The sequence below is a fragment of the Penicillium citrinum genome (genome assembly GCF_028827155.1).
Source record: "Penicillium citrinum strain IBT 23319 chromosome Unknown utg000001l:1.0-4955037.0:1.0-4956770.0, whole genome shotgun sequence".
NCBI lineage: Eukaryota > Fungi > Ascomycota > Eurotiomycetes > Eurotiales > Aspergillaceae > Penicillium > Penicillium citrinum.
Genome location: NW_026622686.1, coordinates 587,675 through 614,157, shown reverse-complemented (window position 1 = coordinate 614,157; position 26,483 = coordinate 587,675). Strand labels below are relative to the sequence as shown.

Here is a 26,483-nt window from a genome sequence, read left to right as displayed (position 1 = left end):
TTCTATCAAGCATACAGCATCTCCTAAGCTATGGAACAAAACACTCTCAAGAGACGGGGCGTTGGCTTGACTGGGGTCGACAAGGAAAAGTCATTTGGAGGATTCACACTCTTCTGTCCTCTCACTAGTGATGCAGCGTATCTCATAGATATTGATGGGAATGAAGTCCACTCATGGAAGCTCCCTGGGAGAATCGGTCGACACGCAAGAATTCTACCGAATGGCAACCTTGCCGTCAACACACTTCGACCAGCTCCGAAAGAAACGACTAAAGATGGAGGTCCATTTCCGTTCCCATTCTTCAACAAATATGGAGGAGGTGTCATGTCTGAGCTTGATCCAAAAGGCAACATAGTTCGCCAATTCGCCGACCCACTGGGCCATCATGATCAATTTCACTATGGCGATGGACGTATCCTTTATACATCCCTCGAAGCTCTGTCACTTGAAGATTCTGCCAAAGTCATTGGAGGAGTCCCAGGATCTGAGATCGACGGAGTCACCTACGCCGATACAATCAATGAAGTCGACGAAGCTGGCAATCTCCTTTGGCAATGGAAGGTCTCTGAACGACTACCCAGGGAAGAATACCCTTTACAGCCTCATTACACTCGCGAGCACTATCCTCTCATAAACTCGGTTCTACCTTTGCGAGATGGAAAGCATATCCTGGCCTCAATGAGATCAGTCTCGGCTGTCATTATTATCGAAAGGTCCACTGGCAACATTGTGTGGAAGCTTGGTTCTGAAGTGCTCGCACAACAACACAATGCCACAGAAATGGAGAATGGAAATATCCTCATTTTTGACAATGGTGCCTTTCGAAACAATGAATCTATCACATATACCCGTGCAATTGAGGTTGATCGGGAGACCAAGAATGTCGTTTGGGAGTACCGTGATCGTTCGCAAATGCTCTACTTCTTTACTCCGTTCATGGGGAGTGCTCAAAGACTTGCGAATGGCAATACTCTTTTATGTGAAAGTGCTTTTGGCCGTTTATTTGAAGTTACTCAAGATGGGTATATCTGCTGGGAATACATCAACCCTCACTTTGCCCCATACCCAGATGATGTAACAGCGCGTATCTTCCCAGGAGAATCAAATGCTCTATTCAGGGCATATCGATATTCGATAGACGAGATTCCCTGGTTAAAGCATAAGTTGATTCGGCCAGCTCGACAAGGGTAACATGGGATGGAAGCGGGTCTAATCATTGTAGTAGAGCCTAGGGCCTAGCTACAGCTCGTGGGAAGTGTTGGAGAAATCACTGACAGCCGTTAAGAGAGCTCAAATGTAAATATAAGATTCCATTGGTCAGGTTGGAAAATTTATCCAAAATAATGAAATGATCAATCTTTCCTCCGGAGTATATGACATGAATGAAGGCACTTATATCCATATTCACATCACCACCGCAACATGGTTTGTCATGTACTTGGAAATATTGCCCAAAAAGCAGGAAGCCAAGATCGAAACGACTCCAAACGCAATACTGGCATAATAGACCCATTTATACGCCTCGGCATAAGCAGTTTGTCCAGCAAGTATCACTGCTTGATAACCTTGCTCATTCCCGGCAATCCCAGGGACGTGTCTGATCTCCTCTAGCAACGAGGCACCTGTGAGCTCGATCACCTCACCGATCACGGCGACATCTGTGATGTTGAGCTGAGTCACCATTACACCACCGATGTAGGTCTTTGCCAATGGAACGAATTTGGAGATGAAGACATTGTAGTAAATTGTGTAGCCGATACCTCCACCAACAACACGAATTGATAGAGTGAGAGCGGAGATTGTAGCAATCAGGTCCTAAGGAAGACAAGTGTCAGTTAAATATCAACAGCTACATAGAGGAATTGATTCAGGAACTCACATCCGGACAAATGATTGTAGTGATGATCGATGCGGGAACCACAATACCGCCAATTCCAAGACCAGCTAGGATGAGAAGCCCCCAAAGCTGGTAGAGGTTATCCACCCGGCCGATTGAAAGAGCACCGCAACCTAACATGAAATCGCAATTAGCATTCGATAGACCAAACTTTTGGCCCATTTTACTTACCAGCTGTCATGAGAACACTGCTTACGATCAACAACTCCTTGTTATGTCCACGGAAAACGCTGAGAAGCACGAGCACAATGCAAGCACCTCCCAAGATACCGAAACCAATAGGCAGACTACGAATACCAACATCAACAGGATCATGCCCATAGACATTGAATGACTCGGTAGGCCAGAACATCAGTACGGAGAAGAAATTCGCACCCGAAATGAAAGTGATGACAAGCGTGAGCCCAAGTGTCCGAGGCTCCTGCTTAAGTCGAGTTGGGAATATGGGATACTTGGCTCCGTAGATCTCCCAGAAAGCAAAGGCGACCAAGAGGAAAAATCCAATGATCAAAGGCGCAAGAACATGAGCAGAAGACCAGGGATACTATCGGAGGATTTGTCTTAGCAATGTGATTAGCAGAAAATAGGACCCAACGTACCATATATCCACCCCATTGCATACCAGCCAGAAAGACGATTAGGCCCGTAATACTTAAAAACCCACCGACAAAGTCAACACGAGATATTATTTCTTTCCGGCTTAATCCGAGGCTGTTATCTCGAGGGGGAGGAAAGTAGAAGAATATAGTGACCAGCAGCCCGAATCCATTCCAAGCACCGCAGAACGCGCCCACGTATCGCCAATCGCTATAGTACGCGATCAACTGGGCGTATAACACAGAGGGACAAAATGGCACGATCGAGAAGATTAAAACGGCAACATAAACACCACGCTTGCGAGTTGGTGCCATTTCGGAGGTGGCCGCCAGGGCAGTCAGTTCATTTATACCGGCACCCGCACCAGCAATTGCCATACCCGCTAGCTTATAGTCAGTATATGTATCGTACTAGCATGTTGTAGAGGTGGCACTTTCAGGATTATACTTACCAATGAAAATGTTCATGGTGTGTGCCGTACTGCTGACAATCATGCCCAAGCAGATGAGCGCGGCACCGGAGATAGCAACATAGCGGCGACCGAATAAATCAGAAAGGGATCCAACGAAGGGGCATACAGCAGCAAGACCGAGTAGGTTCGCGAGGACCTAGAAGTGGAGAATCAGTACTGCCAACTGCAAAGAGGGAAGAGATAATCGTACAAACCACACCCATCGGTCTGCTCCGCCAATGTCTCCGTAGATATAAGGAGGAATACCTCCTATAAGTTGTCAGTGTGAGTCAAGTATCCCTTGTGAGATATCTAGTCATACCAAATAGATATACAGGAATCTGACTGCCAGTCCACAGGAAAGCCATGGCCGTGAATCCCATGAAGCGACGAAAGGTCATCTAGAATATAACCATTAGCATGGCTGAAGACAACGGCTCATCAATTATCTGTCTGCATACAGGAATGTCTTTCTCTGACTCATGAAGATCCGCCTCATTGCCATCGGAAGCAACCACTTCCTGGTGACTATGGCGTCGATCAAGATCACTACCACTCTCTTGGTGATGGTGGATAGCCTTCTCATCCAACCCAACCGGTCGTTGGTCCTCCATTGTGTTTGTCATGATGGAAGGGCCTAATCTGGAGGCAATTCAGACTCAGAATAAAAGGCAAATGACTGTGCTGCGCACACAAGAGAAGAGATAGAGCAAAAGCAAATAGAACGCAGGCCAGATTCAAATCCCACCCTTGCTCAATCTATCTCCACTTGGGAGGGTGGGAACTGGATAGTTATAACTACGCATACCCACAATATTACAACATGACTAGTATCTACGCGACCATCCTACACCGCGATGACGGGCTAGAAGAAGGCCATTATTTGCCATGCCGGGTCCGTCCGTAGAAAAGCTCGCCAATGGGAGGACCGAGCGCTGGAACAGGGACTGATAACCCAAATGAACGCGCAGTCGTGTGGTGCAACTAAGCGATAGCCGGGAAGGGCGAGTCCAAAATCGAGAAAATACCGAGGCAGCTCAAAGATCTTGGCCGAAATGCTTAGGAAGAAGGACGAGTCATCTGGTGGACGCGGCAAAGAAATGCGGGGGTGAAACGTGGAGAAAAGTGGAGGTCGTCGATGACGGTTGCTTTTCCCCGGACGAAATGCCACAATGGGCGATCAGCCCCGAAAGTGTACTTTCTAGTGGCTAATTGTTGGTTCGGAGATATATTCATGAATGGAGGTCTATCAGAAATGGGTTTATTGTGTCTAGATTGTGATAATGTTCGTATTTCTTGATATCTGGCGGACTTTTCTCGACTTGGCGTTGAAAGGCGTCATCGATATAGTCAGCTATCTGGGTGTCGAATAAGGCCCGAAGCGAATTATATACTTTGGCAATGAGAGCCAGAGGCGCCGGAGCTCTGCAAAAATAGAGACACTACTGTACAAAAATGAAATGATGCAGGCGAGAAACGGGACTTGGTACTGTACATAGAGGAGGCGCCGAACAATAGATAGCCCATTGTGAGCGTGAATCACCATTCGGGCTCTGAAAAAAAGTCTCCTGATCTGAACCGGCCAAGGTGAGGATTCTTGGTGCGCCAATGTGATGATTCTTTGATTAGGCGTGTCCGCAATGACCATTTACGGAGTGCTTCGGAATATCCTGTTGGTAGCCTTGCAGGAATTCAGGGTCCATGGCTCAGAATGTCTCCCCAATAGTTCGAAGTTGAAGCTTCTTAGGAACAACGAAGATACCAGTTGCCTCCACACAAACCCGTCCTGTCATATCACGCAGTTGGCACTTGGCATAAGCCTTGTGGTCTGTGCTCCGCTCCTGATCTAGAGTTGTATGCAGGGAGTAGAAGTTCCCCGAATATACCGGCGCCCGGTAGTTAATATTGAGGTTCGCAGTGACACCAGTACGGGCCGGGAAACGTCGGATCGCAACGCGTCCGAGGTTCTCATCAATCACAGTGCCAAGTGCGCCGCCATGCACCATGGTTGGCCATCCTTCAATTCCTGTACCAAATGCCACAACACTAACTACCTTCATCTCCCGATCATTCCAAAACACTTTCTGTCGGTTCACGAAATGGGTTAGCTTGAACGGGATCCCGAGGTTCGGTAGTTGAGAGATTCGGCATTTATCTTGATTGCTGGCAGACAACCAGTACTTCGTGCTCCGTACGCCCCGTTCTTGATGCAGCCATACGACTTGGCCAACGTACCTGTAATCCCAAACCTCTACTTCCAGCCAATGGTCCAGATGTCAGCCGATGTGATTTCTGCTCGTCCGAAAAGTATTCGTATACGCCTGATTCGATGTAGTCTGGATTCTCTCGCAATCGATGTACGATGGGAAGTCCAACTTCATAGGCCCACTCAAGCTTCTTAATCATTTTCTCGTCTTCTGGACTCCCGGGAGCTGGAGGTGCAGCGAGCATTTGCTCTAATTGTTTCCCTAGGGCAATGCCCAGACCGCCGAAAATACCGACATAAATGAAGCGGCGCGTCCAGGGTGACGATGGAGCCGAGGTGTTTGTTTGCGCGCCGGTACTGTAGTTTCGCAAGGATAGTCGTGGGTTTCTAAAAGCGAAATTCGAGTTGATGAGCCGTTGCAGCCGCAGGAATCGAGTGGAATTCATTCTTGTTCACATCGCCGTTTTGCGGAGAGATGGGGATGGACAGATTGGCGTTGGAACAAAACCGAGGCAGGATTCACGTGATCCCATATCTACACATTTTAACGAGACATCATCTCCAATGTTTTTCAGTGAGTCCTACTATGTATTCGGACAAAATTTCGAAAAGGTTCAGTGAAAGAGACTGCAGCCCGTAATATTTGCTGAAAAGATCTTGTTTCTGAAGATGCTGGAGTACAAGACCTGCAAGCTTACCATCACTACAAAACTCACCCGGGAAGTATAGTATAGACTCAACCCTGCAAGATGCATTTACATGACCTCATGAATTTCGAATGAGAAGAGCCATGACGGCTGAGGTCCTACACTAGTCTAGCAAATCTCACGATGAGCTTACACTTCATCTACAATAGAGCTTGAACGGTTGTAAAATCATAATGAATTCCCAAAACCTCCAGCTACCATCCATATCAACTCATGATCATCGTTTCTATTCATCTAGAGGCGTATCTTTTTGTCACACGATAGGACATTCAATAATCAAGAAATTAATTGGCAGACTCCTGCTTGGGCAGCTCAATGGCACGGTAGAGCAGGATCAAGGCAGAGTGAGACTCGCCTGTTCAAAGACTGTTAGCAGGGATTCATACTTGATAGTAGGATAGAAATGCACTCACCACCACCAGAAAGGGTTTCAATCTTCTCGGCCTCAACCTCGGTAACTTTGTCGTCGTTGAACCACCACCACTTGCCGTCATCCTCGTCTTCGCGGCGCTTGCTACCGGCTTGGGTATTGTTCGGACGAGCCTGTTTCTTGACATAAGCCGTGTAGTGACCACTGTCGGCACTGGCTCCCTGGTGGGTAATGACACCACGTAGCTCGTACAAGCCAGATTGGTTGGTGCCGTTGTCCCCAGAACCATTCTGTTGGATTAACTCGTACAGCTCTTTCTTGGCGGCCTCGACAGCCTGGATCTTCTCTGCTTCATACTCAGCGTCGGTCTTGAAAGTCTCTTCCATGCTGGTATCGCCATCCTTGTCTGCTTTTGCCTTTTTCTCCTTGGCCTCTTGGGCCTCCGAGGTCTCCTTCTTCTTCTGCATGGGCTCCTTCTTTCCGCCAATCTCCTCCTCTTCCTTCTTCTGCTCTTCCTCGCGCTTGTTGTTGATCTTCTGGCGTTTGCGAGAGCGTTCAAGATCGATCTCATCCTTGCGGATCTCCCGAACCTTGTCACGGATAGGGATCACCTGTTTCTGAAGGGCTTCGGTACAGAACTCCACGATATCAAGCTCCGCAGGGAATGTCACCTTGCGCATAATCTTGGCCTTCTTCTGAGTCTCTCGTTTCCAAAAGAAGCGAACAAAGTGCACGGTAAGATACTTAGGGAGTCGAGCGATACGTGACCGCTTGGTGTAGAGTGCATTGCGGTCAAGTACTGGCGAGTGTTTCTCAATCTTCTCTTCCAATCCAGCCAGAATACCATCCTGGAGATGGTTCGTCTCCTTTCCAATGTGGCAGTCCAGCTTGAAGAAAACATCAGAGGAGGATTTCGGTTCTTCGCCAGCCTCCTTTGCAGAGGGGTCGTCACATTCAAGAGCAGACTCAAATTGGCCAGCAAAATATTTATCGACAAATGAAGTCTGGGCGGCATCGCCAGATCCATCCGAGATAGTCAGCTTAGCGCGCAACTGGTTGACAATCTGCGACCAGGCTTCCTCGGCGTCCTGCTGGGCATATCCACCCGAGTTACGATCTCTTTGGGCAAATTGGGGGTACGCAGTTCGAAGGGCGTTCAGGAACATGAGTGGGGGGATGCCCTCTTGCGTCTCCGACATTTGCTTGAACAGGTCTCGAAGAGACGCAGCCATGTCCCGAGAGCTATCCAGGCCTCCAAGGCCAAAGCTTCCGAGGTCAGAAAGACTAGACTGGCCCGCGCCACTTGGACGGTAGCGCTGAAGCTCCTCTTGTAGCTCAGGTACACTGCGTAGTGTTTGCAGGGTAGAGTTCAAGTAGCAAGTGTTGCCCAAGTTCTGCAAGCCAGCAGGTGTAGCTCCATCTTGACGAGCAATCTCGGCCTCTGTCATATCCTCCATAAACTTCATCGTCTCCTTGGGCCGGCCGAGGTCCGCTGATCCTTGACCTGGAGTACCCATCATCATGAAGGTCTGCCCTGGCTTGGCCTTAAGAGAGGACAACGGGGTATCATCCTTAAGCTGGCCACCCTTGATCAGTACCTTTTGACGATCCGGTTCGACTCCAGTCAGAGAAAACAGTTGGTATTTCAATGTCTCGCCGTTTGACTCTGGGTCGAGCTCGATTTCGTGGCGCTTGCCCGCGTGCTTAACAATGACTAATACTCCGTTAGCTAACTGGGTCCTGGGTCTCCGATATAGTTTGGGATGAAAATCAATAATTCACAACTTACTCGGGATGGACGCCATCTTGACGAGTCGCTGCGAGTGGAAGAAAATGCTTTGAGGGAGAAGGTGAGTAAACAGTCTGAGCTCCGGGGAAGGCGATGGAAGAGGCGTGGGGCCAGATGCAAACAAATCAAACAGGCAACCCTCCGTCATCACCGCCTCGCGGGACGTCAACTTCCCCTCGTCTTGGGAACATCTAGCCCTCCGAGTTCAATCAATACAGCAATCATGGTATGTTCCCTGTGTGTCAAGTATATGTTGATGGATAACTGATCATTGTTCAAGTCTCAATCCCTCCGACCCTATCTTCAGTGAGCTATATCCCGTCGTTGAGGTCTCACAAACAACACGTGCTAATAGACGCCTAGATGCTGCCGGTCATCCCTCACCGCCGCCCTCGCAATCTCCAACTTCGCTTCACAGACTTCCGAGCGTCATAATGTTCCTGAAATCGAAGCCAAGTCCTCTCCTGAATTGATTCTTAACCCGTGAGGCCCCCAATGTCCGCCGCGAAGCTCCCAGGTAACCTTATTAACCGTCCTTCCAGTATCACTATCAGCCGCAATGAACACGAGAAGCTTTGTATGTCTTAGTGAAGATTTAAGGGGTTCCTTACGATACACTCGCTGATACACTGTGTAGACATTGAGCCCTCCGTCAATTCGGTCAGAATAAGCTTGAGCATCAAGCAAGCAGACGAGATTGAGAAAGTCCTAGTCCACAAGTTCACTCGTTTCCTGCAACAGCGAGCCGAATCATTCTTCATTCTGCGAAGAAAGCCCGTCAAGGTATGCTGTAATTGACTTTGGGTCGTACAATCAAGACCCCTGTTAACATGACTCTCCAGGGATACGACATCAGCTTCCTTGTTACGAACTACCACACAGAGCACCTCCTCAAACACCAACTCGTCGAGTTCATTATCACCTTCATGGAAGAAGTTGACAAAGAAGTGTCGGAAATGAAGTTGTTTGTGCGTATATCGAACGAATGGTCTGCCTTGCTCTTCCTCATGCTAATTGACTACAGTTGAATGCTCGTGCACGATTCGTGGCTGAATCTTTCTTGACTCCTGTGAGTGTTACCATATTAATAGAGTGCGGTTGTAGACAAAGACTAACAATACCAGTTTGATTAAATTGCGAAGCGTTTCCTACCGTTTTCGATTTGCGGGCTGTCCCAGACACCCATACCCATGATTTGTTCTTCTTGTATAAGCAGTCATCCCGTGAAAGAATATCTTCCTGATACAAAAATTTCACTGCCAATATTTTTTTTTGGAAAATATGACCTTTCCTGACAAGACTTTGTCTGTTTTGACATTGGCTGTAGTCGTTCCAATGATGTATGCTCTGATGAGGCTCACTTTCTTCCATTACGACAAGCCCCGGCTTCAAACGTGGGGTCCAATCACAAGCTTACGCCAGACAATTTCATCATCAGTACCTTGCCTTTTACTTGCTTTTCCCCCCCAAATCAGGCTATCTTTCCACAATAGACCCTGGTGCTTTCCAGTTCGCTTTCCCTGGGCACAACACTTGTAGCTTGGATATGGCGGCGAATTGGATAGATGACGTACTCACTTCTGGGTATTTCAAGTTCCTGGTCGTCTAATTCTGATTTCACTATCAGCGTAGTCCTAGATGTCTAACTATAGTCGCCCGGTCCAGATTCTAATAGGGACATTCAGATAATACTGCACAGCCGCCCAAGCTCAGATTTCCATCAAGTTGTTTGAATAGTATACTTTTTTTAATTTACATTATCTCGTCATGAAAGCATATTTTCAACCATCTGATCCTGACCAGCAGGCTCGGCATCAACTTTTTGGCTCTCCAAGAGCTTCTTCCTCGCCAGTCCCTCAGCACGTTTCCTCTCTCTGCGAGCAACAGGATCCTCCCAACCATCCGGTTTACCCTTCGCTTTCCCAGAGCCCGAGCAAGCTTGAAGTAAAGTAGTTCTGAACCGGTCTCTCCGCTCAGAATTGACCTTGAATCGCTCATTCGACATGGCAATCAACATGGCGAGATACTGCTCCGTAACGAGACTGCGAATAACAGGCTCCATTGATTCATCATCTTCGTCGTAATACCCAATGACGGATTCGAATTGAAGACCGGCGGAACGTACCGCGACAATGGGACTTGGTCCATTTTCGCCTTCTAAACAGCGCAAACTTTGCAGGCCACTCTCGCGAAAACCCGAAGCTGATGCCGAGGCTAGTACGGGGTTTGCATGGGTCAGCGTAGCCGCCATAATGTGAAGGATCTAGAGTTGTGTCAGCGAGCTGTCAATCAATCGGGATATAGATGAATGATAGAGATGCCAGCATTGGCAACAACAATAGGAAGAAGAGGGGATGGAAGAAGAGAAAAGAGAGACAGATACATACCAGCGGATCATAATGGAACCGAACAAGTCTCAACGCTCGATCAGCCTTGGGAACTGGAGGTTTCCCATCACCAGGAACCAATCCAAACGCCTCATGCAGCGAAGTCGAACAATTCTCAGGAAACGGATCATGCGAAACATATAACCACCTCCCTGCACCTTTCCCACCAGATGGAGCAAAAACTCTCTGATCATCCTGTTCCCCATCTTGTTGAGATTCAAGTTGTCGAGACACAGAACCACCATCTCTCCTCCCTTCGAGAAAAACACTGATGCGCCCCGCACAACTACTCGTCGTAACTAGACCAGGTAACGCATTGATATCACGAATTAGATCCCGTACCCCAATATCAACAGAGCCCTTCGGTGAGAGATCTGTATACTCTTCATCCGGGATCGCTAGCTCTTCTATGATTTTGTTCTTGCGAGCTGTAAAGGGCGTTGGGATATTTTCTGGAAGTTGACCCATCGTGTGGGTGGTGATACTTTCACTTTCACCTCTTCTTTCCCAGAAGTTAATGTCAATATCAATGACAATGTTGAATAATCGAGCAGAGCAATTCCCACCCTTTGTACATACACCTCACAAAAATGGAGTATTACTGAAGAATGTGATTGCGTCAAACGGGTTCTGATAATCGGGGCGATCGGACAAATCGACGGGCAGAAAATGCCAAAAGGCGGAGATGGGCCTGTTCTTTTTTCGTATTACGCAGACAAGCAGAAATTCAAGCAGAAAAAAAAGCCGGTTTAAATAGAACGGCATGGCCCTCTTTTTCTTCTTTTGATTTCAATAATTTTCTATCCTCCACAATTAGAGTCAATCACGAAGGACACAGAATATTAAAAAGCGCAATCATTGAAATTCTGCAATATTGCACACGAGTTGTGTGAAAGGGCGAACAAAGCAAATATTCTCTACAAATACAACTAAAGCAAAAAAAAAAAAATAACGTAAGGTGAATTGATCTGGATCTGGATTAAAAGGGTCTGACTGGATATTCAATACGGGGTATCATTTTTTTCCCCTCATATCGATTTCAATTACAACCTCTACTTATGCCTCGACGATCGTCCCAGGCCGCCCCCGCGGCGCAAGCGCCAGAAGCGGCGCCAAAACGACGCGCTTCAGCCAGACTGTCCGCCTCGGAGGTGGAGGTCAAGAGGGTCAAGTCCAACATTGATCTGTCAGACAACAGCCAGGTCAAGTCGACAGCTAAAAAGAGCAAGTATTTTGAACCCGATAGTTCCGAAGATGCAGAGGAATCATCCAGTAACACCGAGGGAAATGAGTCCGACTCTGTTTATGAAGAGAAGGAGGATGGCGACTCGAATGAGGATGACCACGAACCCTCCGATCTGGACGAACCTGACAGTGAAGAGGAGGCAAAGAAATCAAAGACCAAGACAGGACGAGGAAGAGTGTCTGATGCAACAGCAGCAGCATCTTTGAAGGGTAAGGAACTCTGGCGCGAGGGTGTTCGTACAGGGTTAGCGCCTGGACAGGAGGTCTTCATCGCCAAACCCAAACCACGCGACCCCGGGGATGTGCCATACAAGGATGAGACCTTGCACCCAAACACTCGGCTGTTTCTACTGGACCTGGCCAAGAACAACGACAGGCAATGGCTCAAAGGTAACATGTCCTCATTACAGCCTGGTGCGACTGGGTGATCGCGGCAATCGAGTAAGCTGACTGGACGTATCCGCAGCGCATGACCCGGATTACCGCGCGGCGAAGAAGGATTTCGAAACATTCGTTGAAGCCCTAACGAGCAAGATCACCGATCAAGATAGCACCGTCCCCGAGTTGCCCGCAAAGGATCTGGTAAGTTTGATCAATGAAATTTGGATTTTCTTGCTGGTTCTTTTTTCAATGTCTTCTTTCTTTTTCTTTCTTTCTTTCTTTCTTTCTTTCTTTCTTTTTTTTTGATTTTCTTTTCCCTTCTGCGTCCCCGTTGTCTCCATAACTTCATCACCGCGGAACACTAACCAGGGTAGGTCTTTCGGATTCACCGTGACGTTCGATTTAGCAAGAATCCTCTTCCGTACAAGGTATGTCCATGACTTCCTCCACTAGCCCCAGCCCCAGTGCTGTGCGTGACAAAATCTCTTGTGTGACTATGACGATTTGTTAGCGACGTGCAGAAACACAGCTGACGGACGAATAGATTCATTTCTCGGCGGCGTGGTAAGTACCGTGAGGGCTGGCTGAGGGAGGGGATAGTGTGCAGTGTTACTTATGCAAGCTAGGTCCCGGACTGGTAAAAAGGGTCCTTATGCCGCGTACTATGTACACTTCCAACCTGGTTCTTGTTTTGTCGGTATGTTTTTTTTCCATCCCTCTTGAATTTCGTCTGCTCTTCCCATGTCTTTCCTCACCATTCGGTCTGATAGGCTGCGGGCTTTGGCATCCCGAGGCTGAGCCGCTCGGATTACTTCGCGAGGACATTGACGAAAACGCGGATCAATGGAAGGATGTTCTCCGAGCACCGGCAATGCGTCAGGAGTTTCTCGGGGGAGTAGCTGATGATGATGAGGCTGTGGTGAAAGCATTTACCCATCATAACAGGGAGTCTGCCCTGAAAACCAAGCCTAAGGTAAGTAGTCAATTCATTTTCTTCCGCCCCTGCCCTGGACTATGAACTCGCTCTCGCTGGCTCAGCTGGCTCAATGGCCCAGCTGGTCTAGCTGGGATTGTATGTCTTTCTCCCTCAAACCCCTCGATGATCGACCATCTGTACTATGAATGCCTTGTTATCATGAGAAGAGTTGCTCGTTGTCGGGCAGCTCTGGGCTTCACACGCGATCGGACTCGATCATTATATCAGAAGAAAGTTCATCGAGGGTATCAGCATGATCAATCTTGATTTGAGGGTCATCAGCAGCATCTCTTGCATCTTGAGAATAGCCTTGCTGTATGGATGAAGAATAATCCACGACGAAGTCCAGAGTACGCAGTCACGCGTTCCAGGCCGGGTCTCTGATCTCCGCCAATACACGCGGGCCGGAGAGGGGCGTAACGGACCAGACCGAGCGCCGCAGCTGAGCCTATGACAGCCATTGATGGATCAGGGTCAGCCTAGTAAGGACGATTTTGGCAGATCCATGGCTATTTGCCCAATTCCACAATGATGAGTCCAGCAGTGACTGCTAAGAATCATCGAGAAAAGCGAACAAACAAAACCAAACAGGAAAAGACACACAGCAATAACACAAACAAGAAGGAACGACCTGTTTTCGCTCCTTCCCCGTTCCGGCCCATCTGGTTCCATGGTTCAGACTGGCGCGGGCTCCACGTCCAACTTTGCCCTGCGCGAATGAGACTGCTCCATCTTCAATTCTTCATTTCTTACACTCAACACACACATTCACTGCCATCGTTTGAACATCTCACTAACTCAAGAATTTTAGGGCTACGAGGCTGATAATCCCAACATTCAATTGCTACGTCTACGTAGTTTCACCATCGGTCGACCCATCTCTGATGCGGAGATCATGGCCACGGATGCCCAGCACCGGATCGCCGCCCTAATTGGGGTGATGGAGCCCTTCGTAAGCAACTTGATCTATCTCTTCCCCCTACCTCCCTCCGTCCCCGCCGATTTTGCCCCGTCTTGACTAGTTCCGTTTCCTTTCTGAGCTAGCCACTTGGGTCCCTTGGGGGGGAGGTTTTTTTTTCTCCCCCTCCCTTCGCGCTCCCCAATCAATCAGTTCAATCATGGCTACACAGTCACACCTGAGGAGGGGGACATGCCTTGATAACCGCTGACCGCTCCCTAAACAGGTGACGTATCTCAATAGTGTCGTGATGCCCGATTCGTAACACAAATCAACTGCCCATGCTGCGTGCTTGAAGGGTACTCCGTATTGAGTTGATCAATCTCAAATCGGTCAATGCTTCGACCTGAATTAGGGCGCAGCTCCCGGCCAGTCCACCGTTGTGATAGTGGTGGGAGGGGAGGGGGGGTAAGGGATTACTTTTCCTCCCCCCCCCCATTCTTCCTCTCCATCCTCATGCTTCCATTCCATGGCTCTGGAACCTGACTTTCTCTTTGTTTCTTTACGCACCTGCAGTCCAAGCAAACCGGTCAAGTCTCCCGGCCATACGTCGTGAGATTTTGAACCCAATGGCGCCCTGCACTTGGCCATTTTAGGGGAATTGACCACGGAGTCGGAGGAAATATCCCTCTCAACCCCCCTCTTCCCTCTTTCTTTAATTCACACTATATAGGAAATATAACACAAAAAATTTCAAAGAAAAAAAAGGTCCCAGGCTTCTTCCCTGCATGCAGTGCTTCGTACTCCGTTCAACGTATACCAAAGTGTCACTGCACTCTCAATGCACCTCTTATCACATCTAGTTGCATTATGGTAGAGTCAGAGTCACAAGAGTCCTGCATTCTTCCAAGGTTTCTTTGAGATGATCATGGAGTAGCCCTTACTCTGCCCCTCGACTAGTACGGATACCCCTCTATCCCTGTCATCCATACAGTTGTCAATCCACGCTAATGATGTAGTCCTCCCAGAGGAATCCTCTGACAGGCGGATCGCATGCTGTACCTCGACTAGCGTTAGTCACAGCCCTAGCAGCCTAGTAACAAGGCTAGTCTGATGAAGGAAATAAGACAAAGCTTCCATGAAACGGTACACATCAGCTACAACAACCTTGTATCTCGTCACTGAGCCAATTGAAGTAGATCCGAGAAGGAAGACACACTCCCCACTACCAGTGCTCAAAAGTTCAGATACATTGGGCAGAGTACATACATACATACATACATACTGCAGGTTAGTTCAATGCTACTAGATAGTAATGAAATATCTCCAAGTAAATCATAGAACAACTTCGAGACGTTGAAAGCTATACACCACTACGTATTGTATAAAACCGACACACAAACAGATGTACTAAAAACTAATTGAAACACCATGAACTAGAATAACACAACAAAAAGAAAACCACCTTCTTGAACAGGCCATCCCAAGTGCAGTGGAACCCCGGAATCCCGGAGCTGAGCCAAATCACAGATATGTCTCTGCAAGCCGAGTCCACCGCGTCCACACTTCTGCACCTCATCTCATCTATGTACCCAACAAGCGCCAACGCCAGTGCCAACCAGCGCCCGCGTCCGCGCCCGCGCGCCGCGTTCGGCCCGTTGTCGGGCAAGCCCGCTAGGTAAAACCTTGGGTCCCTGCCCCTCACACCCTTCGTGGGTCCAGGCAGAGGAAACTCCGGACAAACCAAAGTAAGAAGAAATGTATGGAGGGGTCTTTTTTTTTCTTTTTTTCTTTTTTTTTTTTCAGTCCCCGATCAAGTTCCATATGGAAAGGACGGAGTACAGAAGCGTGAAGCTTGGGTCGGGACGGGACTCCGCCACGCTTGGAACTTTGGTACGGATGGAGGTGTACATTGTGCAAAGAGGGACGAACCGGATTTTGGATTGGAGGGAGAGGAGGATGGAAAAAATTGGGGATTTTCCAATCCAATCCAATCCAATTCGATCATTGAAGGGGAAGGTCCGTAGTCCGTCCGTAATTCGGATTGGGATTTTCGTCTCTTTTTTACATATTTTGTTCACCTTCCTGCTCTGGAAAGGAGCGTCAGTTGCGCTGATTTCCGATTCCATGGGTTTGTATGTACTGGTGCCATATGGTGGGAGCTAGTACGGGTGGGTATACTTTACATACATAATGTAGTCTCTATTGTAAGACTAGCGTGGGGAGCATATCACTAATCAAGTTGATTGAAAATTGGGATTGAGATATACACGCCAGTGCTGTTACAACTAGTTTAGGATACGTTCTAGGGGAGTTGTATCAACAGTGTTGGTATACACTGGGTGGGTCGGCGGTTAGGGCAAGCTACAGACTGCCGTGCGCTTGAAGAGTTTGATAGTTGGGCTGGGATAAGATTTACAGGAGATTGAGTTATCTAAACTGCTTTATAGTGGCTAGAGGATAGAGTTGACATGCTATATCAGTTAGTAGTCTAATTGCCAATAGTATTTGACGATGAATTGAGTGCTAGCACAAATAGCACCGTGGATTCAGCGTGATTGAGAATGCCAACCTTGGTAAGTATCCAATTGATTTCCCATCGGCAAAGTTCTAGCAGCATTTCCAAACGATCCTGGAAAGTAGTAGCAAATTAACCAGCTCTTGCATGTCTAATTGCATAGTCCTAGTTTGTTTTCATCGTCTACTACACGGCAAAATATTCCCCGCACAGTAATCTTTGGATTAGAAGCCTCAATAGCAGGTGTACGATATACGATGTATGCTGTGGTACTATATCTACCACGAAATATGTGAGGAATGCGTGCATCAAGTCGCCAACTAATCGACATCTTGATTCTCAGCCAGATCATCTACTGTGCGCGGCACCAACACACAGCGTGCAGGCCGGAGAATACTGCCGGGCCCAGTATCAGTAGACTTGACCTTACAGTATGCAACGTAGAAAACAGATCAGTGCATGGAGAAGCAGCTAGATATCATATAGACTACGTATAGTGCATTGCTCGTAGTATGCAGCATACTGTAGACACGATCTACTAGCGAGATGTATGCCAAGGCTCTATATCACATCCCAAGTATGCAAGATAACTGTTATTAGACCCGAGGCTTGAACTACTGTATGCACTGTGCTAGTCTACATTGTCAAGTGACGTCTCCTTGCACTCCCTTGCATATTATCACATCCTTTGATGCCCAAAAAATTAGGGTTTGTCGCCTGTGCGGGCGATCGCTGTTTGCTGTACTATGTATCCACGTGCATCATCCCGCATCTTGCATATCCCATCACCACTGTCAGCAACCGTCATCGTCATCAATCACCAATACTGCCACTCATTTCCCATTTCCATTTACTTCCTAATCATCATCGTTGGGATCATGTGCAGCGATAACCATGGTACACTTCTTGTCAACGTCAAATCCTGGTTGACACCAACTCGAGCCATGATATTAATGATCGCGCCAGGATCATCCTTACGAATGAGAAAGATCGCTCCTGCGCCGGCAAGCGGCAGGCCGAAAAAAAAAGAAAACAAAAGCAACGTGATCATCCCGTTCTGCACGACACATAGAAGCCTTTCACTCCGAAACGAGTTAGAATCGTTATCGGTGTCACCGCCCATTCACATGGGCCCAGGATAACGCTTTGGAAAAGCATGTCCATCACACGACCCTGGTCATGCCTGTCACCGAAATCCAAAGCTACATGAGTTACGAACTGTACAAATACAGTGCAGTATATCATGGTTCATCCAATACTAAGTCTCCGCATCCCCCAACTTTGAAGCCACGTCAGAGCAAAAGCCAGAGCGCGTCAGGAGAGATTGTGAATGGCTGAGCGGGTTCCCGTGACTGTTCAGCCATGCGGGCTGCGCCTATTAGTGCCCGACGGGCTCCATCCCTGCTGATAGACGCGCTCCGGGGTGGGTAACCAGCACACTCCAATAAGAAATAAGACTCGAACGGGAACAGAGAAGTGAAGGGAAGAAAAAAAAAGGAAAAGAAAAGAAAAAATCAAAACATAAGAAGCAAATATACAAAGGTAATGCACTAATGTACATGCGAGCCACTCCATTCAAACAAGAAAAACGGCCCGGATTCTCAAAACCTTCGACCATCAAAAGAACCAGCGGAGAAAAAGGCAACGTCGTAGCCTGCGGTCGGGCGGCGATTGGGTCCCCAATTCGGCGCTCAGTCCTCCCCGTTGGGTCCAAGTCGACTAGCGCGTCCCCAGGACAAACTGCATCGAGTGGCCAGCGATTTTGGATCGATGTGGAGCCCTGGAGATGGCGGAGTACTAAATCGTATGTGGTATACCAAGTCAAGCTGAACCGGCCACGCCAGAGAGTGGAGCGTGACGGAAAGTTGCGGCGAGTGAGCGAGCAAATGAAATCAATGAGAAAGGGAAAGGGAAGAAAAAATTGAAATAAATTAATATCCGATGAATGGTACGGAGGAGAAAAAGATCGGAAATACCACATGGCAAGTGGCAACCCTAGACCCTCATTGACGGTGCAGTACATAGTCACTATTCTAATGAAGTTGACTAGTATCACCAGAAGTAGGAATATATACATTATGTACATGGGAAGTCAAGCCTCGGCAATACATAGTACAATAAAAATTGATATGGTGGGCACAAATCAAATCACGAATCTCACTTTGAATTTTTTTTTTTCTATTTTTTGCCGTAATTAAAATTCTGAATTATTCGTCTAATTGATTTAATTCCAGATGGCACACATGCATGAGATCGGCGGGAAGGCCGGAGCGGCCCGTGGGACAAGTACCCCGACCATCGCAAAAGTTCGCAACAAATCTGACCTGGTGGCTTCATTTCTGACTTCCCACTTGCTTGGTTAGTTTCACCTGAAGTAGGCTGGGTACAAGTCGGATCCAATCAGTACATAGTACTGTGCTATGTACAGCATAGCCTGGTTCTCCCCTCCCTACCCCACTTCATCTACATCCTGCACATATGTACTATGTACTCCATACAATATCTCTTATCCTTTCCCCTCCATGCTAGAATGGAATTCTCAGAATCAGTGGACCAGGATTAGCGGTGACGAGAGGACACCCAACCCACCACCCCCGTACACAACGTGGTTGTGGCTCTGGAACAAGGAACCCGCCCCCTGTCAGCGGTCAACGCAGCGCTAATGCAGGTTACCTTGGCTCATGATGGGCTTTCCGGATCCAGTGCTACAGCCCTGGGAACTTAGGGCCCTCCACTTTCTTTCCTGGGATGGACTACCGTCGGTGATGGAGGGATCTGTATGGACAGGACGACGGAACGGGGGCTCCGCACTTGTCACCAGACATGCTTCTCTCTCGTATTGGAGGACAGAGGGGGGAAAAAAAAGGAAAAGAGGGAAAAGGGAATTTTTTGGGAATGGAGGGTGGCGAGGGCTGAACTCCACTCGTCAGCTGAAGTCTGATCGCCACTTCACACCGCCTCATCAGATCTCCAGTATAATAGCCAGTACTGTACAGTATACTACAGACTTAGTATACTGGAGTACACAATAGATAGATATAGTATAGATCTGTAGATATAAGTATTCTAGAATACAAAACAGTATACAGTTTATTGTATACATATACGTTCGTAGATATAGTATATAGAGTGTATTGAGGACTTAGACTAGAAATGTATAACCCCATTGGATAAGATTCGCCCCGACCCGAGCCCATCGCCATGGAAGAGAATCCTGGTTCCGCGGGCCCGGTTGCGGTTGTGCGACGACGGTCCGAGTCGTGTGGGTATCGATTGATTCATACATACCTATATATACACCTAGATACAGTATGATCTATATATACATAAGTAGGATAGAATAGATATAAGTATATCTATTCTATCCTACTCTACTATATCTATTATCTATAGATGTAATCTACTGTTATACACTGTACTCTACTGTACATACAGTAGTATGCTTGCTGACTAGGATCCACGTTTAAATCCGTGGTTTTCCAATCAGAAAATCGCCCCGAATAAATCATAAATCATTAAAATAATATCTGATTAAATGAAGAATTAAAATAATTAATACAGTAATTATTAAAATATTCAGTCCTTCCTATTTGATTCTCTATTGCTCACGTCATACCCCGAGCCTCTTCTTTTTGCTTTTCTCACTTTTTCTTAGTCCACCTTTTTCCTTTTCCCTTTTCCCTTTTCTTCCTTCTCCTCTTTTTTCTCACTTTTATATCTCATTTTTCATTTTTCCTATTTCCTATTTCCTATTTCATCTTTTTTTTTTTTCCTTTTCCTTTTTCTTTTTAGTATTTCCTTTTCCTTATTTCTTTTTTCTTCTCTTCTCCTCCGCTTCTGTTCGTCTTCCCAATTGGTTTCCTTGCAGCCAAACCTGCGCCAAACTACACTTTTTTCCCTTTCCTGCGTGACCGCGCTATGCTGGTTGTCGCCCGTGTGATTCGACTTGTCCCCCTTTCATAACTTACAACTCGACGTCACAATTCTGGTATTGGTTTACAGCCGTACTTCCTTGACTCATATCCCACCTCATCCCGCCTCCCCTGTTTCCTTTCTTTTTTACCACAAATGTCCGGTCCTCCGCCCCCCCCAATGGTCCCGGGGACTACGACCCTAATCGACCTCCACAATATCCTGCTGCTGCTGCTGCTCCTCCTCATCACCCTCCTCCTCCGCAGTGGAATGGTCAGGTTCAACCGGACGATCAACAACAACCTCCATATCAGGTATGATAGTCTGTTCCGTGATGCGACAGGTCTGTCCTGTGCGATGTGAGCTGTATCCAAAAAATAAAAGGTGTTAGTGGCTAATCCGTTGTTTCCCTTGCTGGGGTTTGACAGTATCCGCCACCAGCTGCTTCTTATCCTCCTCCTCCCGCCGACCAAGATCGCGCTTACTATCCCCCACCACATCAGTATCCTCCTCCGGCAAATATGGCGGCCATTCATCCGCATGCCCAAGGGCAAGATCCATACCGTCTCCCTCCACCCCCAGGAGCCTATCGTCCCGATGCCTATGGTCAACCTCCAGCGGCTACGCAAGTCGTACACCACTATCAAGCAGCAGCACCTCGTCAACGAACTGCCATTGCCTGTAGATACTGTCGCCGTCGCAAGGTATGCTCAAAGAAGGGCGCATTTCCCCTTCATCAAAAAACCACACCTGGTCTCAAGAGACCGAAGACGATGACGATTACTGACAACCTACGCTGTTTTGCTCTCTAGATCCGCTGCTCCGGATTTGAAACCTCTACGGATGGTCGCTGCACCAACTGTATTCGATTTAATCAAGAGTGCATGTTCACCCCCGTTTCGTCGCAAGCGCAGGCCTTTGTCCCCGCGCAAGTCGCCTATCCTCATCTACGCAACCAGCAGGCCGCCGGTCGTGGCAGCAACCCTGGTATGACCCTCTATGGGGCTCACGGCCAACCGCTTCCACCCCAGCAGCAACCCGAGACGACCCTACCGCCGCCTCCAGGGATGTATGGGCATCCATATGCTCGTCCTATGGATGGTGCCCCGCCACCCCTTGCTTCAGGGATGCCAGATCCGGTAAGACAGTTCATTCTCTCTCGTCTCCACGGCCTCAATTTTCTGTCCCCCTAACCGCGCGAGCGCTAATCTAATTGTTTTGTTTCTACAGAGACAGCCTGGTCGTCGAGGCTCAGGATCGGGGTTCGACTATCCCGATCCCACCAATGCCAATCTCGCTCCAGTAACGCCAGTGTCTACCCCCGGATACCAAGCTCACACCGCTCCGAGCCCCTACTATCCTCCACCGCATGATCGACGAACATCGCCGCAATCTGCATATGCCTATGATGCGCGCCATTCCTCCTCGCCTCACAGTTCTCCTTATCCCCCCATGGCGCAGGGCGGCCCGACTCCACCCCCCACCTCCACTCCCGGCGGCGGCGGCTCGGCACGCAGCGGCTTGAATGTGCGCGATATGCTTAACCCGGGCAACAACGATTCACACGGCCGCTCCAGCACCGACAGCGATATGCTCAATGCCTTGAATCGCCGTGGTCCCCAGTAGAAGTATCTCGAAGGGGGTTTTTTTCGAGATAGAATGCTGGAGGGAGATGAGTGGCAGGATGCGACGGGGAATGCGGAGATAGCGGAAAGAATGAAAGCCGGTGCTGGCCACACGGTTTGGGAGGAATTCGAGCTCCATGTGTCGGGGCTCTTCCGGTGCGATAGAGAAAGGCAGTTTGGTCTAATCGGAGCAATGCAGTGGGATCGGACTTTGTCGACGGATCTCTCGTTGTTTCTCTATGGAATTCGAACCCTCCACTCGAACCGATCACGACGATCCAATGGAACGCAACTAAAGAAACTTTTTTTTGCCCCCGTGTACGCGAATCGGAATCCCGAGAATGGAGGGTTGAAACACTCTTTCCGAGATATGTGACGTTTCACGATTCCTTTTTGACGCACGAACGATTGCTACACTATGATCCGATGTTGAGACCTCAAATGAAACGCGGACCTATGAGCTTTACGAGCCGCACGAACTTTACCCGAGATTGCCAGGACGATGGGATCATTTTTTTTATTTTTGATTATTGGCATACGATTTTTATTTTTTTTTCATCAACTCATTCTCATACATTTTTCCCCTTCGTTCTCCATCGACTCTGAGATTTAATTGCGGAATCTCTGAAACTGTTGAGTTCAACAACCTGGGTGGGGATCAACTTTGGAAGTCTTGCAATGTGCGGGTCGACAAAGTGATATCCCATTTTGTTTTCTTACTAGTCATTCGCAGCTTCGCCCTTCCCGGTTTCAACGGGGGAGATTGCGTTGAATGTTTGAGATCAAATGACCGAGGTCAACGCGAACATCCTTTTGGCCTGACAATATATTAAACGCTCGGACAATGGACACAACAGGGACAGACTCCATGCATTACGATCAACGAATACATCATACACACCATATTATATCATTTTGCCACTGTTTCTCATACAATGGCGGCAATAACATATTGTCACAAACTTCGGGCGGCTACTTTGACTACTTTGCGTCTGCGTTAGGGCTTGGTTGATCATTCGGATTTGTCAAATTTTCCTGTCCCTTTTTTTATACGCCTGTTACTTTTCATCTTTCCTCTTACTCGGTCTTGTTCACTGTCTTTCTTATTTCCCGTATATCGTTTTTTCTTTCTTAACTTTCTTTTCGTTTCGGAAGGCAACCTCAATACCGCGTTCGTCATGCAACAAAAGATGGTCGGCTGTGTGAATCTTTTTTTTATTGTTCAGTTTTCAGCTCTGTTTGCGTTCAGTTTAATGTTCCTGATTTGCGGCTATTGTCCTTGTTTATCTCGTTTGATTTTTCCATTTTTTTTTGTTTGTTTACTGGGAGGCTGTCTGATCACTCTTTTGTTTTTTACTGATTACCACATTTGCATCTTTTCGTTTATACCAGTTGGTCAATCTTTCCGGAGTATTCATAATTGTATCACTGGTTTCTAGATCTGTAGAATTCAGATCTATCTAGTAATCTTCCTCAACTAGTTTACTACTAGGTAGTAGTAATATCAGTATTGGATATCGCCTACATTTCTTCAGCCAGTCTGCTAGTATACTGGAGCATTTCCCACCCCAAACAAGGTACACAGAAGTAATACTCAAAACATGATGTCCATATTAACTCAGGTACTTTTGCCACATGCATCATTACGGCTAATCCGATCATTGGATTTAGCCGCGCTGCTCTAGCCGCGCGAATGCAGCCTGTCACGGAGAATTGATATTGAAGAGAAGTACCTACTACAGGTATAGACATGGTGTTTCATGTTGGTTTTGCGTACATTGCTGCACTGGAGTCCTGGATTTGTTTCCGTTGACTTTGAGATTTGGTGTTTGTTTGATTCTGCTTGTTTCTTTGCTTTTATGGGTTGGAAGGGGAGGTGGTTACGTAGAAGTGATGGTCTGGGAATTTGTTGGCAGGGAGATACATTGCGGACTAATAGGGATTTGGAATGGTTGCTTCGCGAATTAATTTGAGTAATTTCATTTGCTTTGTGGTTATTGAGATCTATGATTTACATAGTACTATCCTACCTTATGCCCGCTAGTAACTCGAGATCGAGTTAGGGTTCTTATTCAAAGATTTGATAGTATATATCCAGGGAATCAAACCAATAATTGGACAAAGATATCCGTAGATTCGCCATTTCCCAGGTCTAAACTGAATAGTGGGTTTCCTTTGTTAGTTAGTGAAAGTATCCTGAACTTCTACTTTTAATGGAGCAGTCTACGTCTGAGGAGTTGGCAAGATTGTGGTATTTATGGCTCGGCTGGAAACTTGCTTAATTATCAATGTCAGTGGACAATTGGTAGGTCAATAACACTAGTGCAAGAGAGTATCTAGGTATACATAGGACTATATGTGGTAGGTATTGTCATGGGTAGGGCCCATCCAGGTATCATGCGTAGCATTTTTACCTTTATCGAACTTTAACAATCCAAATTTGATATCTTATAGTTTTCTCATCATGGCCACTATGTGCCTTTGATGCCTTACAGATGGGTATCTCTAAGGCATCAAGCCACATTACTCACCTGGAACATGCTATGTTGGTAGTAGTATGTTCCAATGAAAATATATCTGCAATTTGGCGAGCATTAGAGGCATTTTGCTCTAATTGTAGTGGGGCTTCATTCATTATATGAAATTTCTCTATAATCTGGAGACTTCTGGGGATTTGGATGTTGTCCCAACTTGAAGGGATGTGGAGTGGGTTACCACTAATATATCTTAGTCTGTCCGAGCCACTGGGCCAACTGGAAGTTCAACTTTAAGATGAATATCAGATTGGATTTAAGACCTCGGTACTTAAAAAAGTCCCACATTTAACAGGTTAAAATAATCCCTTGATTGACAAAGTTTTGAAATTTGATTTCCAAGGGTAGTGGTTCTACAGCCTAGGATGGCGTACTATGAAGACTGGCCCGGATGGACACGCCGTTTTGCATATCAAAATCAAATTAAGTTTGAAATAACACGCCAAATGAGGCTTTAAGGTTGACAATGTTTGGATAGCATAACCATGCAACTTTGTAAACTGTACAGATAAATCAACATGATGTCCCGAAGTCTTACTAACTTTATTAACACCAGTAGTACATACTAGCAAATGCAGGGTCTTCTAAACAAATATGGAAACCTTGGAATTAACGCGTGAATTCAATACATTTGAGGTAATAAGACTTGTTCGAAGTTTTAAAATCCCATCAATGCTCCTGGTTAATCGCAACCTCATGCACATCTACGCCATCCAAAAACCAACGGCCCCGCCCATTCCCATCGGGTCCAATAAACATATCATTCCCACTCATCTTACGTTTACACATTTTGCCAGATTTCCGATCAAAAGTCCAATCTTCCAGGCCATAGCAGCGTTTCCATTTCATTTCATCATTGGCATTTTGAAATTCATACCAAAACCGAACAGCATTACGATCCTCACGAAAGGCAAAAAGTTCCTTTCGCAAACGATAACTCTTCTCTTTTTTCCATTTTGCCGTCAAAAAGGCTATAATGGCCTCTGACCCAGAGAAGAAATTCGTCCCCTTACGCCAAATGCAATTCGGCGTGTAAGCGTTCACAACTTTTGATCGGTCTCTGAATGATCAAGTGTCAGCGCTACACCGTACAAGGCACATAATTTGTATCCCATTGACAGAAAAAAAAATCAATGATTCTGACAAGCTACCGTAGAAACTAAAAGACCAAAGAGTTATGGTTGAGGCATGCGCGTTCATGTGAGCTCAGACTTGCTTTCGCACGGACGAAGTATTGAGGCGGAGAGGATGTAAGGGATGTGAATAGTAGTACCCTTACTCCGACCACATGGGTAATCTTGTGAAGTCAGGGCGCAAGGAAATCGGACCTACTGGGTATTCCACATGTTCTGAGCTGCTTTCACCTTTTGGTGAGCGGTTTCTTCGGTGAAAGGGGGTTTGATATCAACCATATTTGTGTGAAAACAGGATACTATCTGACTTGAGGAGGTGCTGTGGGGCGAATTCAAGTGGGATGGGTTTAATATATTGAAGATTGTATCTTGGTTTTGAGAATGTAAAGATGTGAGCTACAGAGACCCAAAGCTTCTAACATGGGTGGTGCCGTGTGCTAGCGAATTTCCCGAGACGAGGATTCGTGGCTCGGATGAGTCGACCATGATTTCGGGGTTTGGTGTGACTGTCGTCATTAAGAACCACTAAAGATCAGTTGGCTCGTGGAGACCGTTCGATAACAGCGAATAAGGAGGTTCAGAAGTTTGTGAGGTTCATTTTGGATCGAGAGAGGATAATGAGTAGTTGGATGGGTTTTTCGATAACATAAGCCTCTAAGTATGGGGTGCCCAGACGGAGAAGCTGTAGATCTATGAGAATGAAAAGGGAGTCGAAATGTTATTTACTACTAGTAATATGGGGACAATAACTCTATACTATAGTATAAACCCCGAGCTTTGAATGCAGCCCAGCTGTGAATAGCCCTAATTGAACCGTCACTGGCATAGTTGCGGGTGACGGCCACATACAGTACATA

At 47.0% G+C, this 26,483-nt stretch overlaps 10 protein-coding genes across 10 annotated transcripts; 5 read left to right on the top strand and 5 right to left on the bottom strand.

Moving 5' to 3' along the window:
- Positions 1-30: 30 nt before the first annotated feature.
- N7469_000239 (uncharacterized protein) lies at positions 31-1,191 on the top strand (the record flags this gene model as incomplete). The annotated part of the gene is made up of 1 exon (XM_056639159.1): positions 31-1,191. One exon carries the CDS (start codon positions 31-33, stop codon positions 1,189-1,191), a length of 1,161 nt encoding a protein of 386 aa, XP_056504916.1.
- A 213-nt stretch (positions 1,192-1,404) lies between these two features.
- On the bottom strand, positions 1,405-3,559 carry N7469_000238 (putative MFS drug efflux pump; the record flags this gene model as incomplete). Its single annotated transcript, XM_056639158.1, has 8 exons — positions 1,405-1,815; positions 1,880-2,010; positions 2,069-2,441; positions 2,497-2,876; positions 2,946-3,102; positions 3,157-3,215; positions 3,268-3,346; positions 3,407-3,559. The coding sequence occupies 8 exons, from the start codon at positions 3,557-3,559 to the stop codon at positions 1,405-1,407; spliced, it is 1,743 nt and encodes a 580-aa protein (XP_056504915.1).
- A 1,092-nt stretch (positions 3,560-4,651) lies between these two features.
- Positions 4,652-5,597, bottom strand: N7469_000237 (PaaI family thioesterase; the record flags this gene model as incomplete). Its single annotated transcript, XM_056639157.1, has 2 exons — positions 4,652-5,029; positions 5,181-5,597. 2 exons carry the CDS (start codon positions 5,595-5,597, stop codon positions 4,652-4,654), a joined length of 795 nt encoding a protein of 264 aa, XP_056504914.1.
- A 545-nt stretch (positions 5,598-6,142) lies between these two features.
- On the bottom strand, positions 6,143-8,033 carry N7469_000236 (ubiquitin-specific protease UBP6; the record flags this gene model as incomplete). Its single annotated transcript, XM_056639156.1, has 3 exons — positions 6,143-6,213; positions 6,272-7,942; positions 8,018-8,033. 3 exons carry the CDS (start codon positions 8,031-8,033, stop codon positions 6,143-6,145), a joined length of 1,758 nt encoding a protein of 585 aa, XP_056504913.1.
- A 207-nt stretch (positions 8,034-8,240) lies between these two features.
- Positions 8,241-9,150, top strand: N7469_000235 (actin-related protein 2/3 complex subunit 4 family protein; the record flags this gene model as incomplete). Its single annotated transcript, XM_056639155.1, has 8 exons — positions 8,241-8,243; positions 8,298-8,323; positions 8,381-8,500; positions 8,560-8,594; positions 8,655-8,800; positions 8,860-8,985; positions 9,042-9,086; positions 9,142-9,150. The coding sequence occupies 8 exons, from the start codon at positions 8,241-8,243 to the stop codon at positions 9,148-9,150; spliced, it is 510 nt and encodes a 169-aa protein (XP_056504912.1).
- A 632-nt stretch (positions 9,151-9,782) lies between these two features.
- N7469_000234 (tRNA wybutosine-synthesizing 3 family protein) lies at positions 9,783-10,872 on the bottom strand (the record flags this gene model as incomplete). The annotated part of the gene is made up of 2 exons (XM_056639154.1): positions 9,783-10,280; positions 10,405-10,872. 2 exons carry the CDS (start codon positions 10,870-10,872, stop codon positions 9,783-9,785), a joined length of 966 nt encoding a protein of 321 aa, XP_056504911.1.
- Positions 10,873-11,462: 590 nt separating this feature from the next.
- On the top strand, positions 11,463-14,229 carry N7469_000233 (DUF2461 domain-containing protein; the record flags this gene model as incomplete). Its single annotated transcript, XM_056639153.1, has 8 exons — positions 11,463-12,039; positions 12,116-12,231; positions 12,405-12,458; positions 12,575-12,594; positions 12,657-12,727; positions 12,801-13,003; positions 13,818-13,958; positions 14,191-14,229. 8 exons carry the CDS (start codon positions 11,463-11,465, stop codon positions 14,227-14,229), a joined length of 1,221 nt encoding a protein of 406 aa, XP_056504910.1.
- Positions 14,230-15,436: 1,207 nt separating this feature from the next.
- On the top strand, positions 15,437-15,931 carry N7469_000232 (uncharacterized protein; the record flags this gene model as incomplete). The annotated part of the gene is made up of 3 exons (XM_056639152.1): positions 15,437-15,582; positions 15,627-15,652; positions 15,711-15,931. 3 exons carry the CDS (start codon positions 15,437-15,439, stop codon positions 15,929-15,931), a joined length of 393 nt encoding a protein of 130 aa, XP_056504909.1.
- A 4,924-nt stretch (positions 15,932-20,855) lies between these two features.
- Positions 20,856-21,960, top strand: N7469_000231 (Zn(II)2Cys6 transcription factor domain-containing protein; the record flags this gene model as incomplete). The annotated part of the gene is made up of 3 exons (XM_056639151.1): positions 20,856-21,038; positions 21,147-21,473; positions 21,565-21,960. 3 exons carry the CDS (start codon positions 20,856-20,858, stop codon positions 21,958-21,960), a joined length of 906 nt encoding a protein of 301 aa, XP_056504908.1.
- A 3,202-nt stretch (positions 21,961-25,162) lies between these two features.
- N7469_000230 (uncharacterized protein) lies at positions 25,163-25,905 on the bottom strand (the record flags this gene model as incomplete). Its single annotated transcript, XM_056639150.1, has 2 exons — positions 25,163-25,553; positions 25,826-25,905. The coding sequence occupies 2 exons, from the start codon at positions 25,903-25,905 to the stop codon at positions 25,163-25,165; spliced, it is 471 nt and encodes a 156-aa protein (XP_056504907.1).
- Between the last annotated feature and the right edge of the window lie 578 nt (positions 25,906-26,483).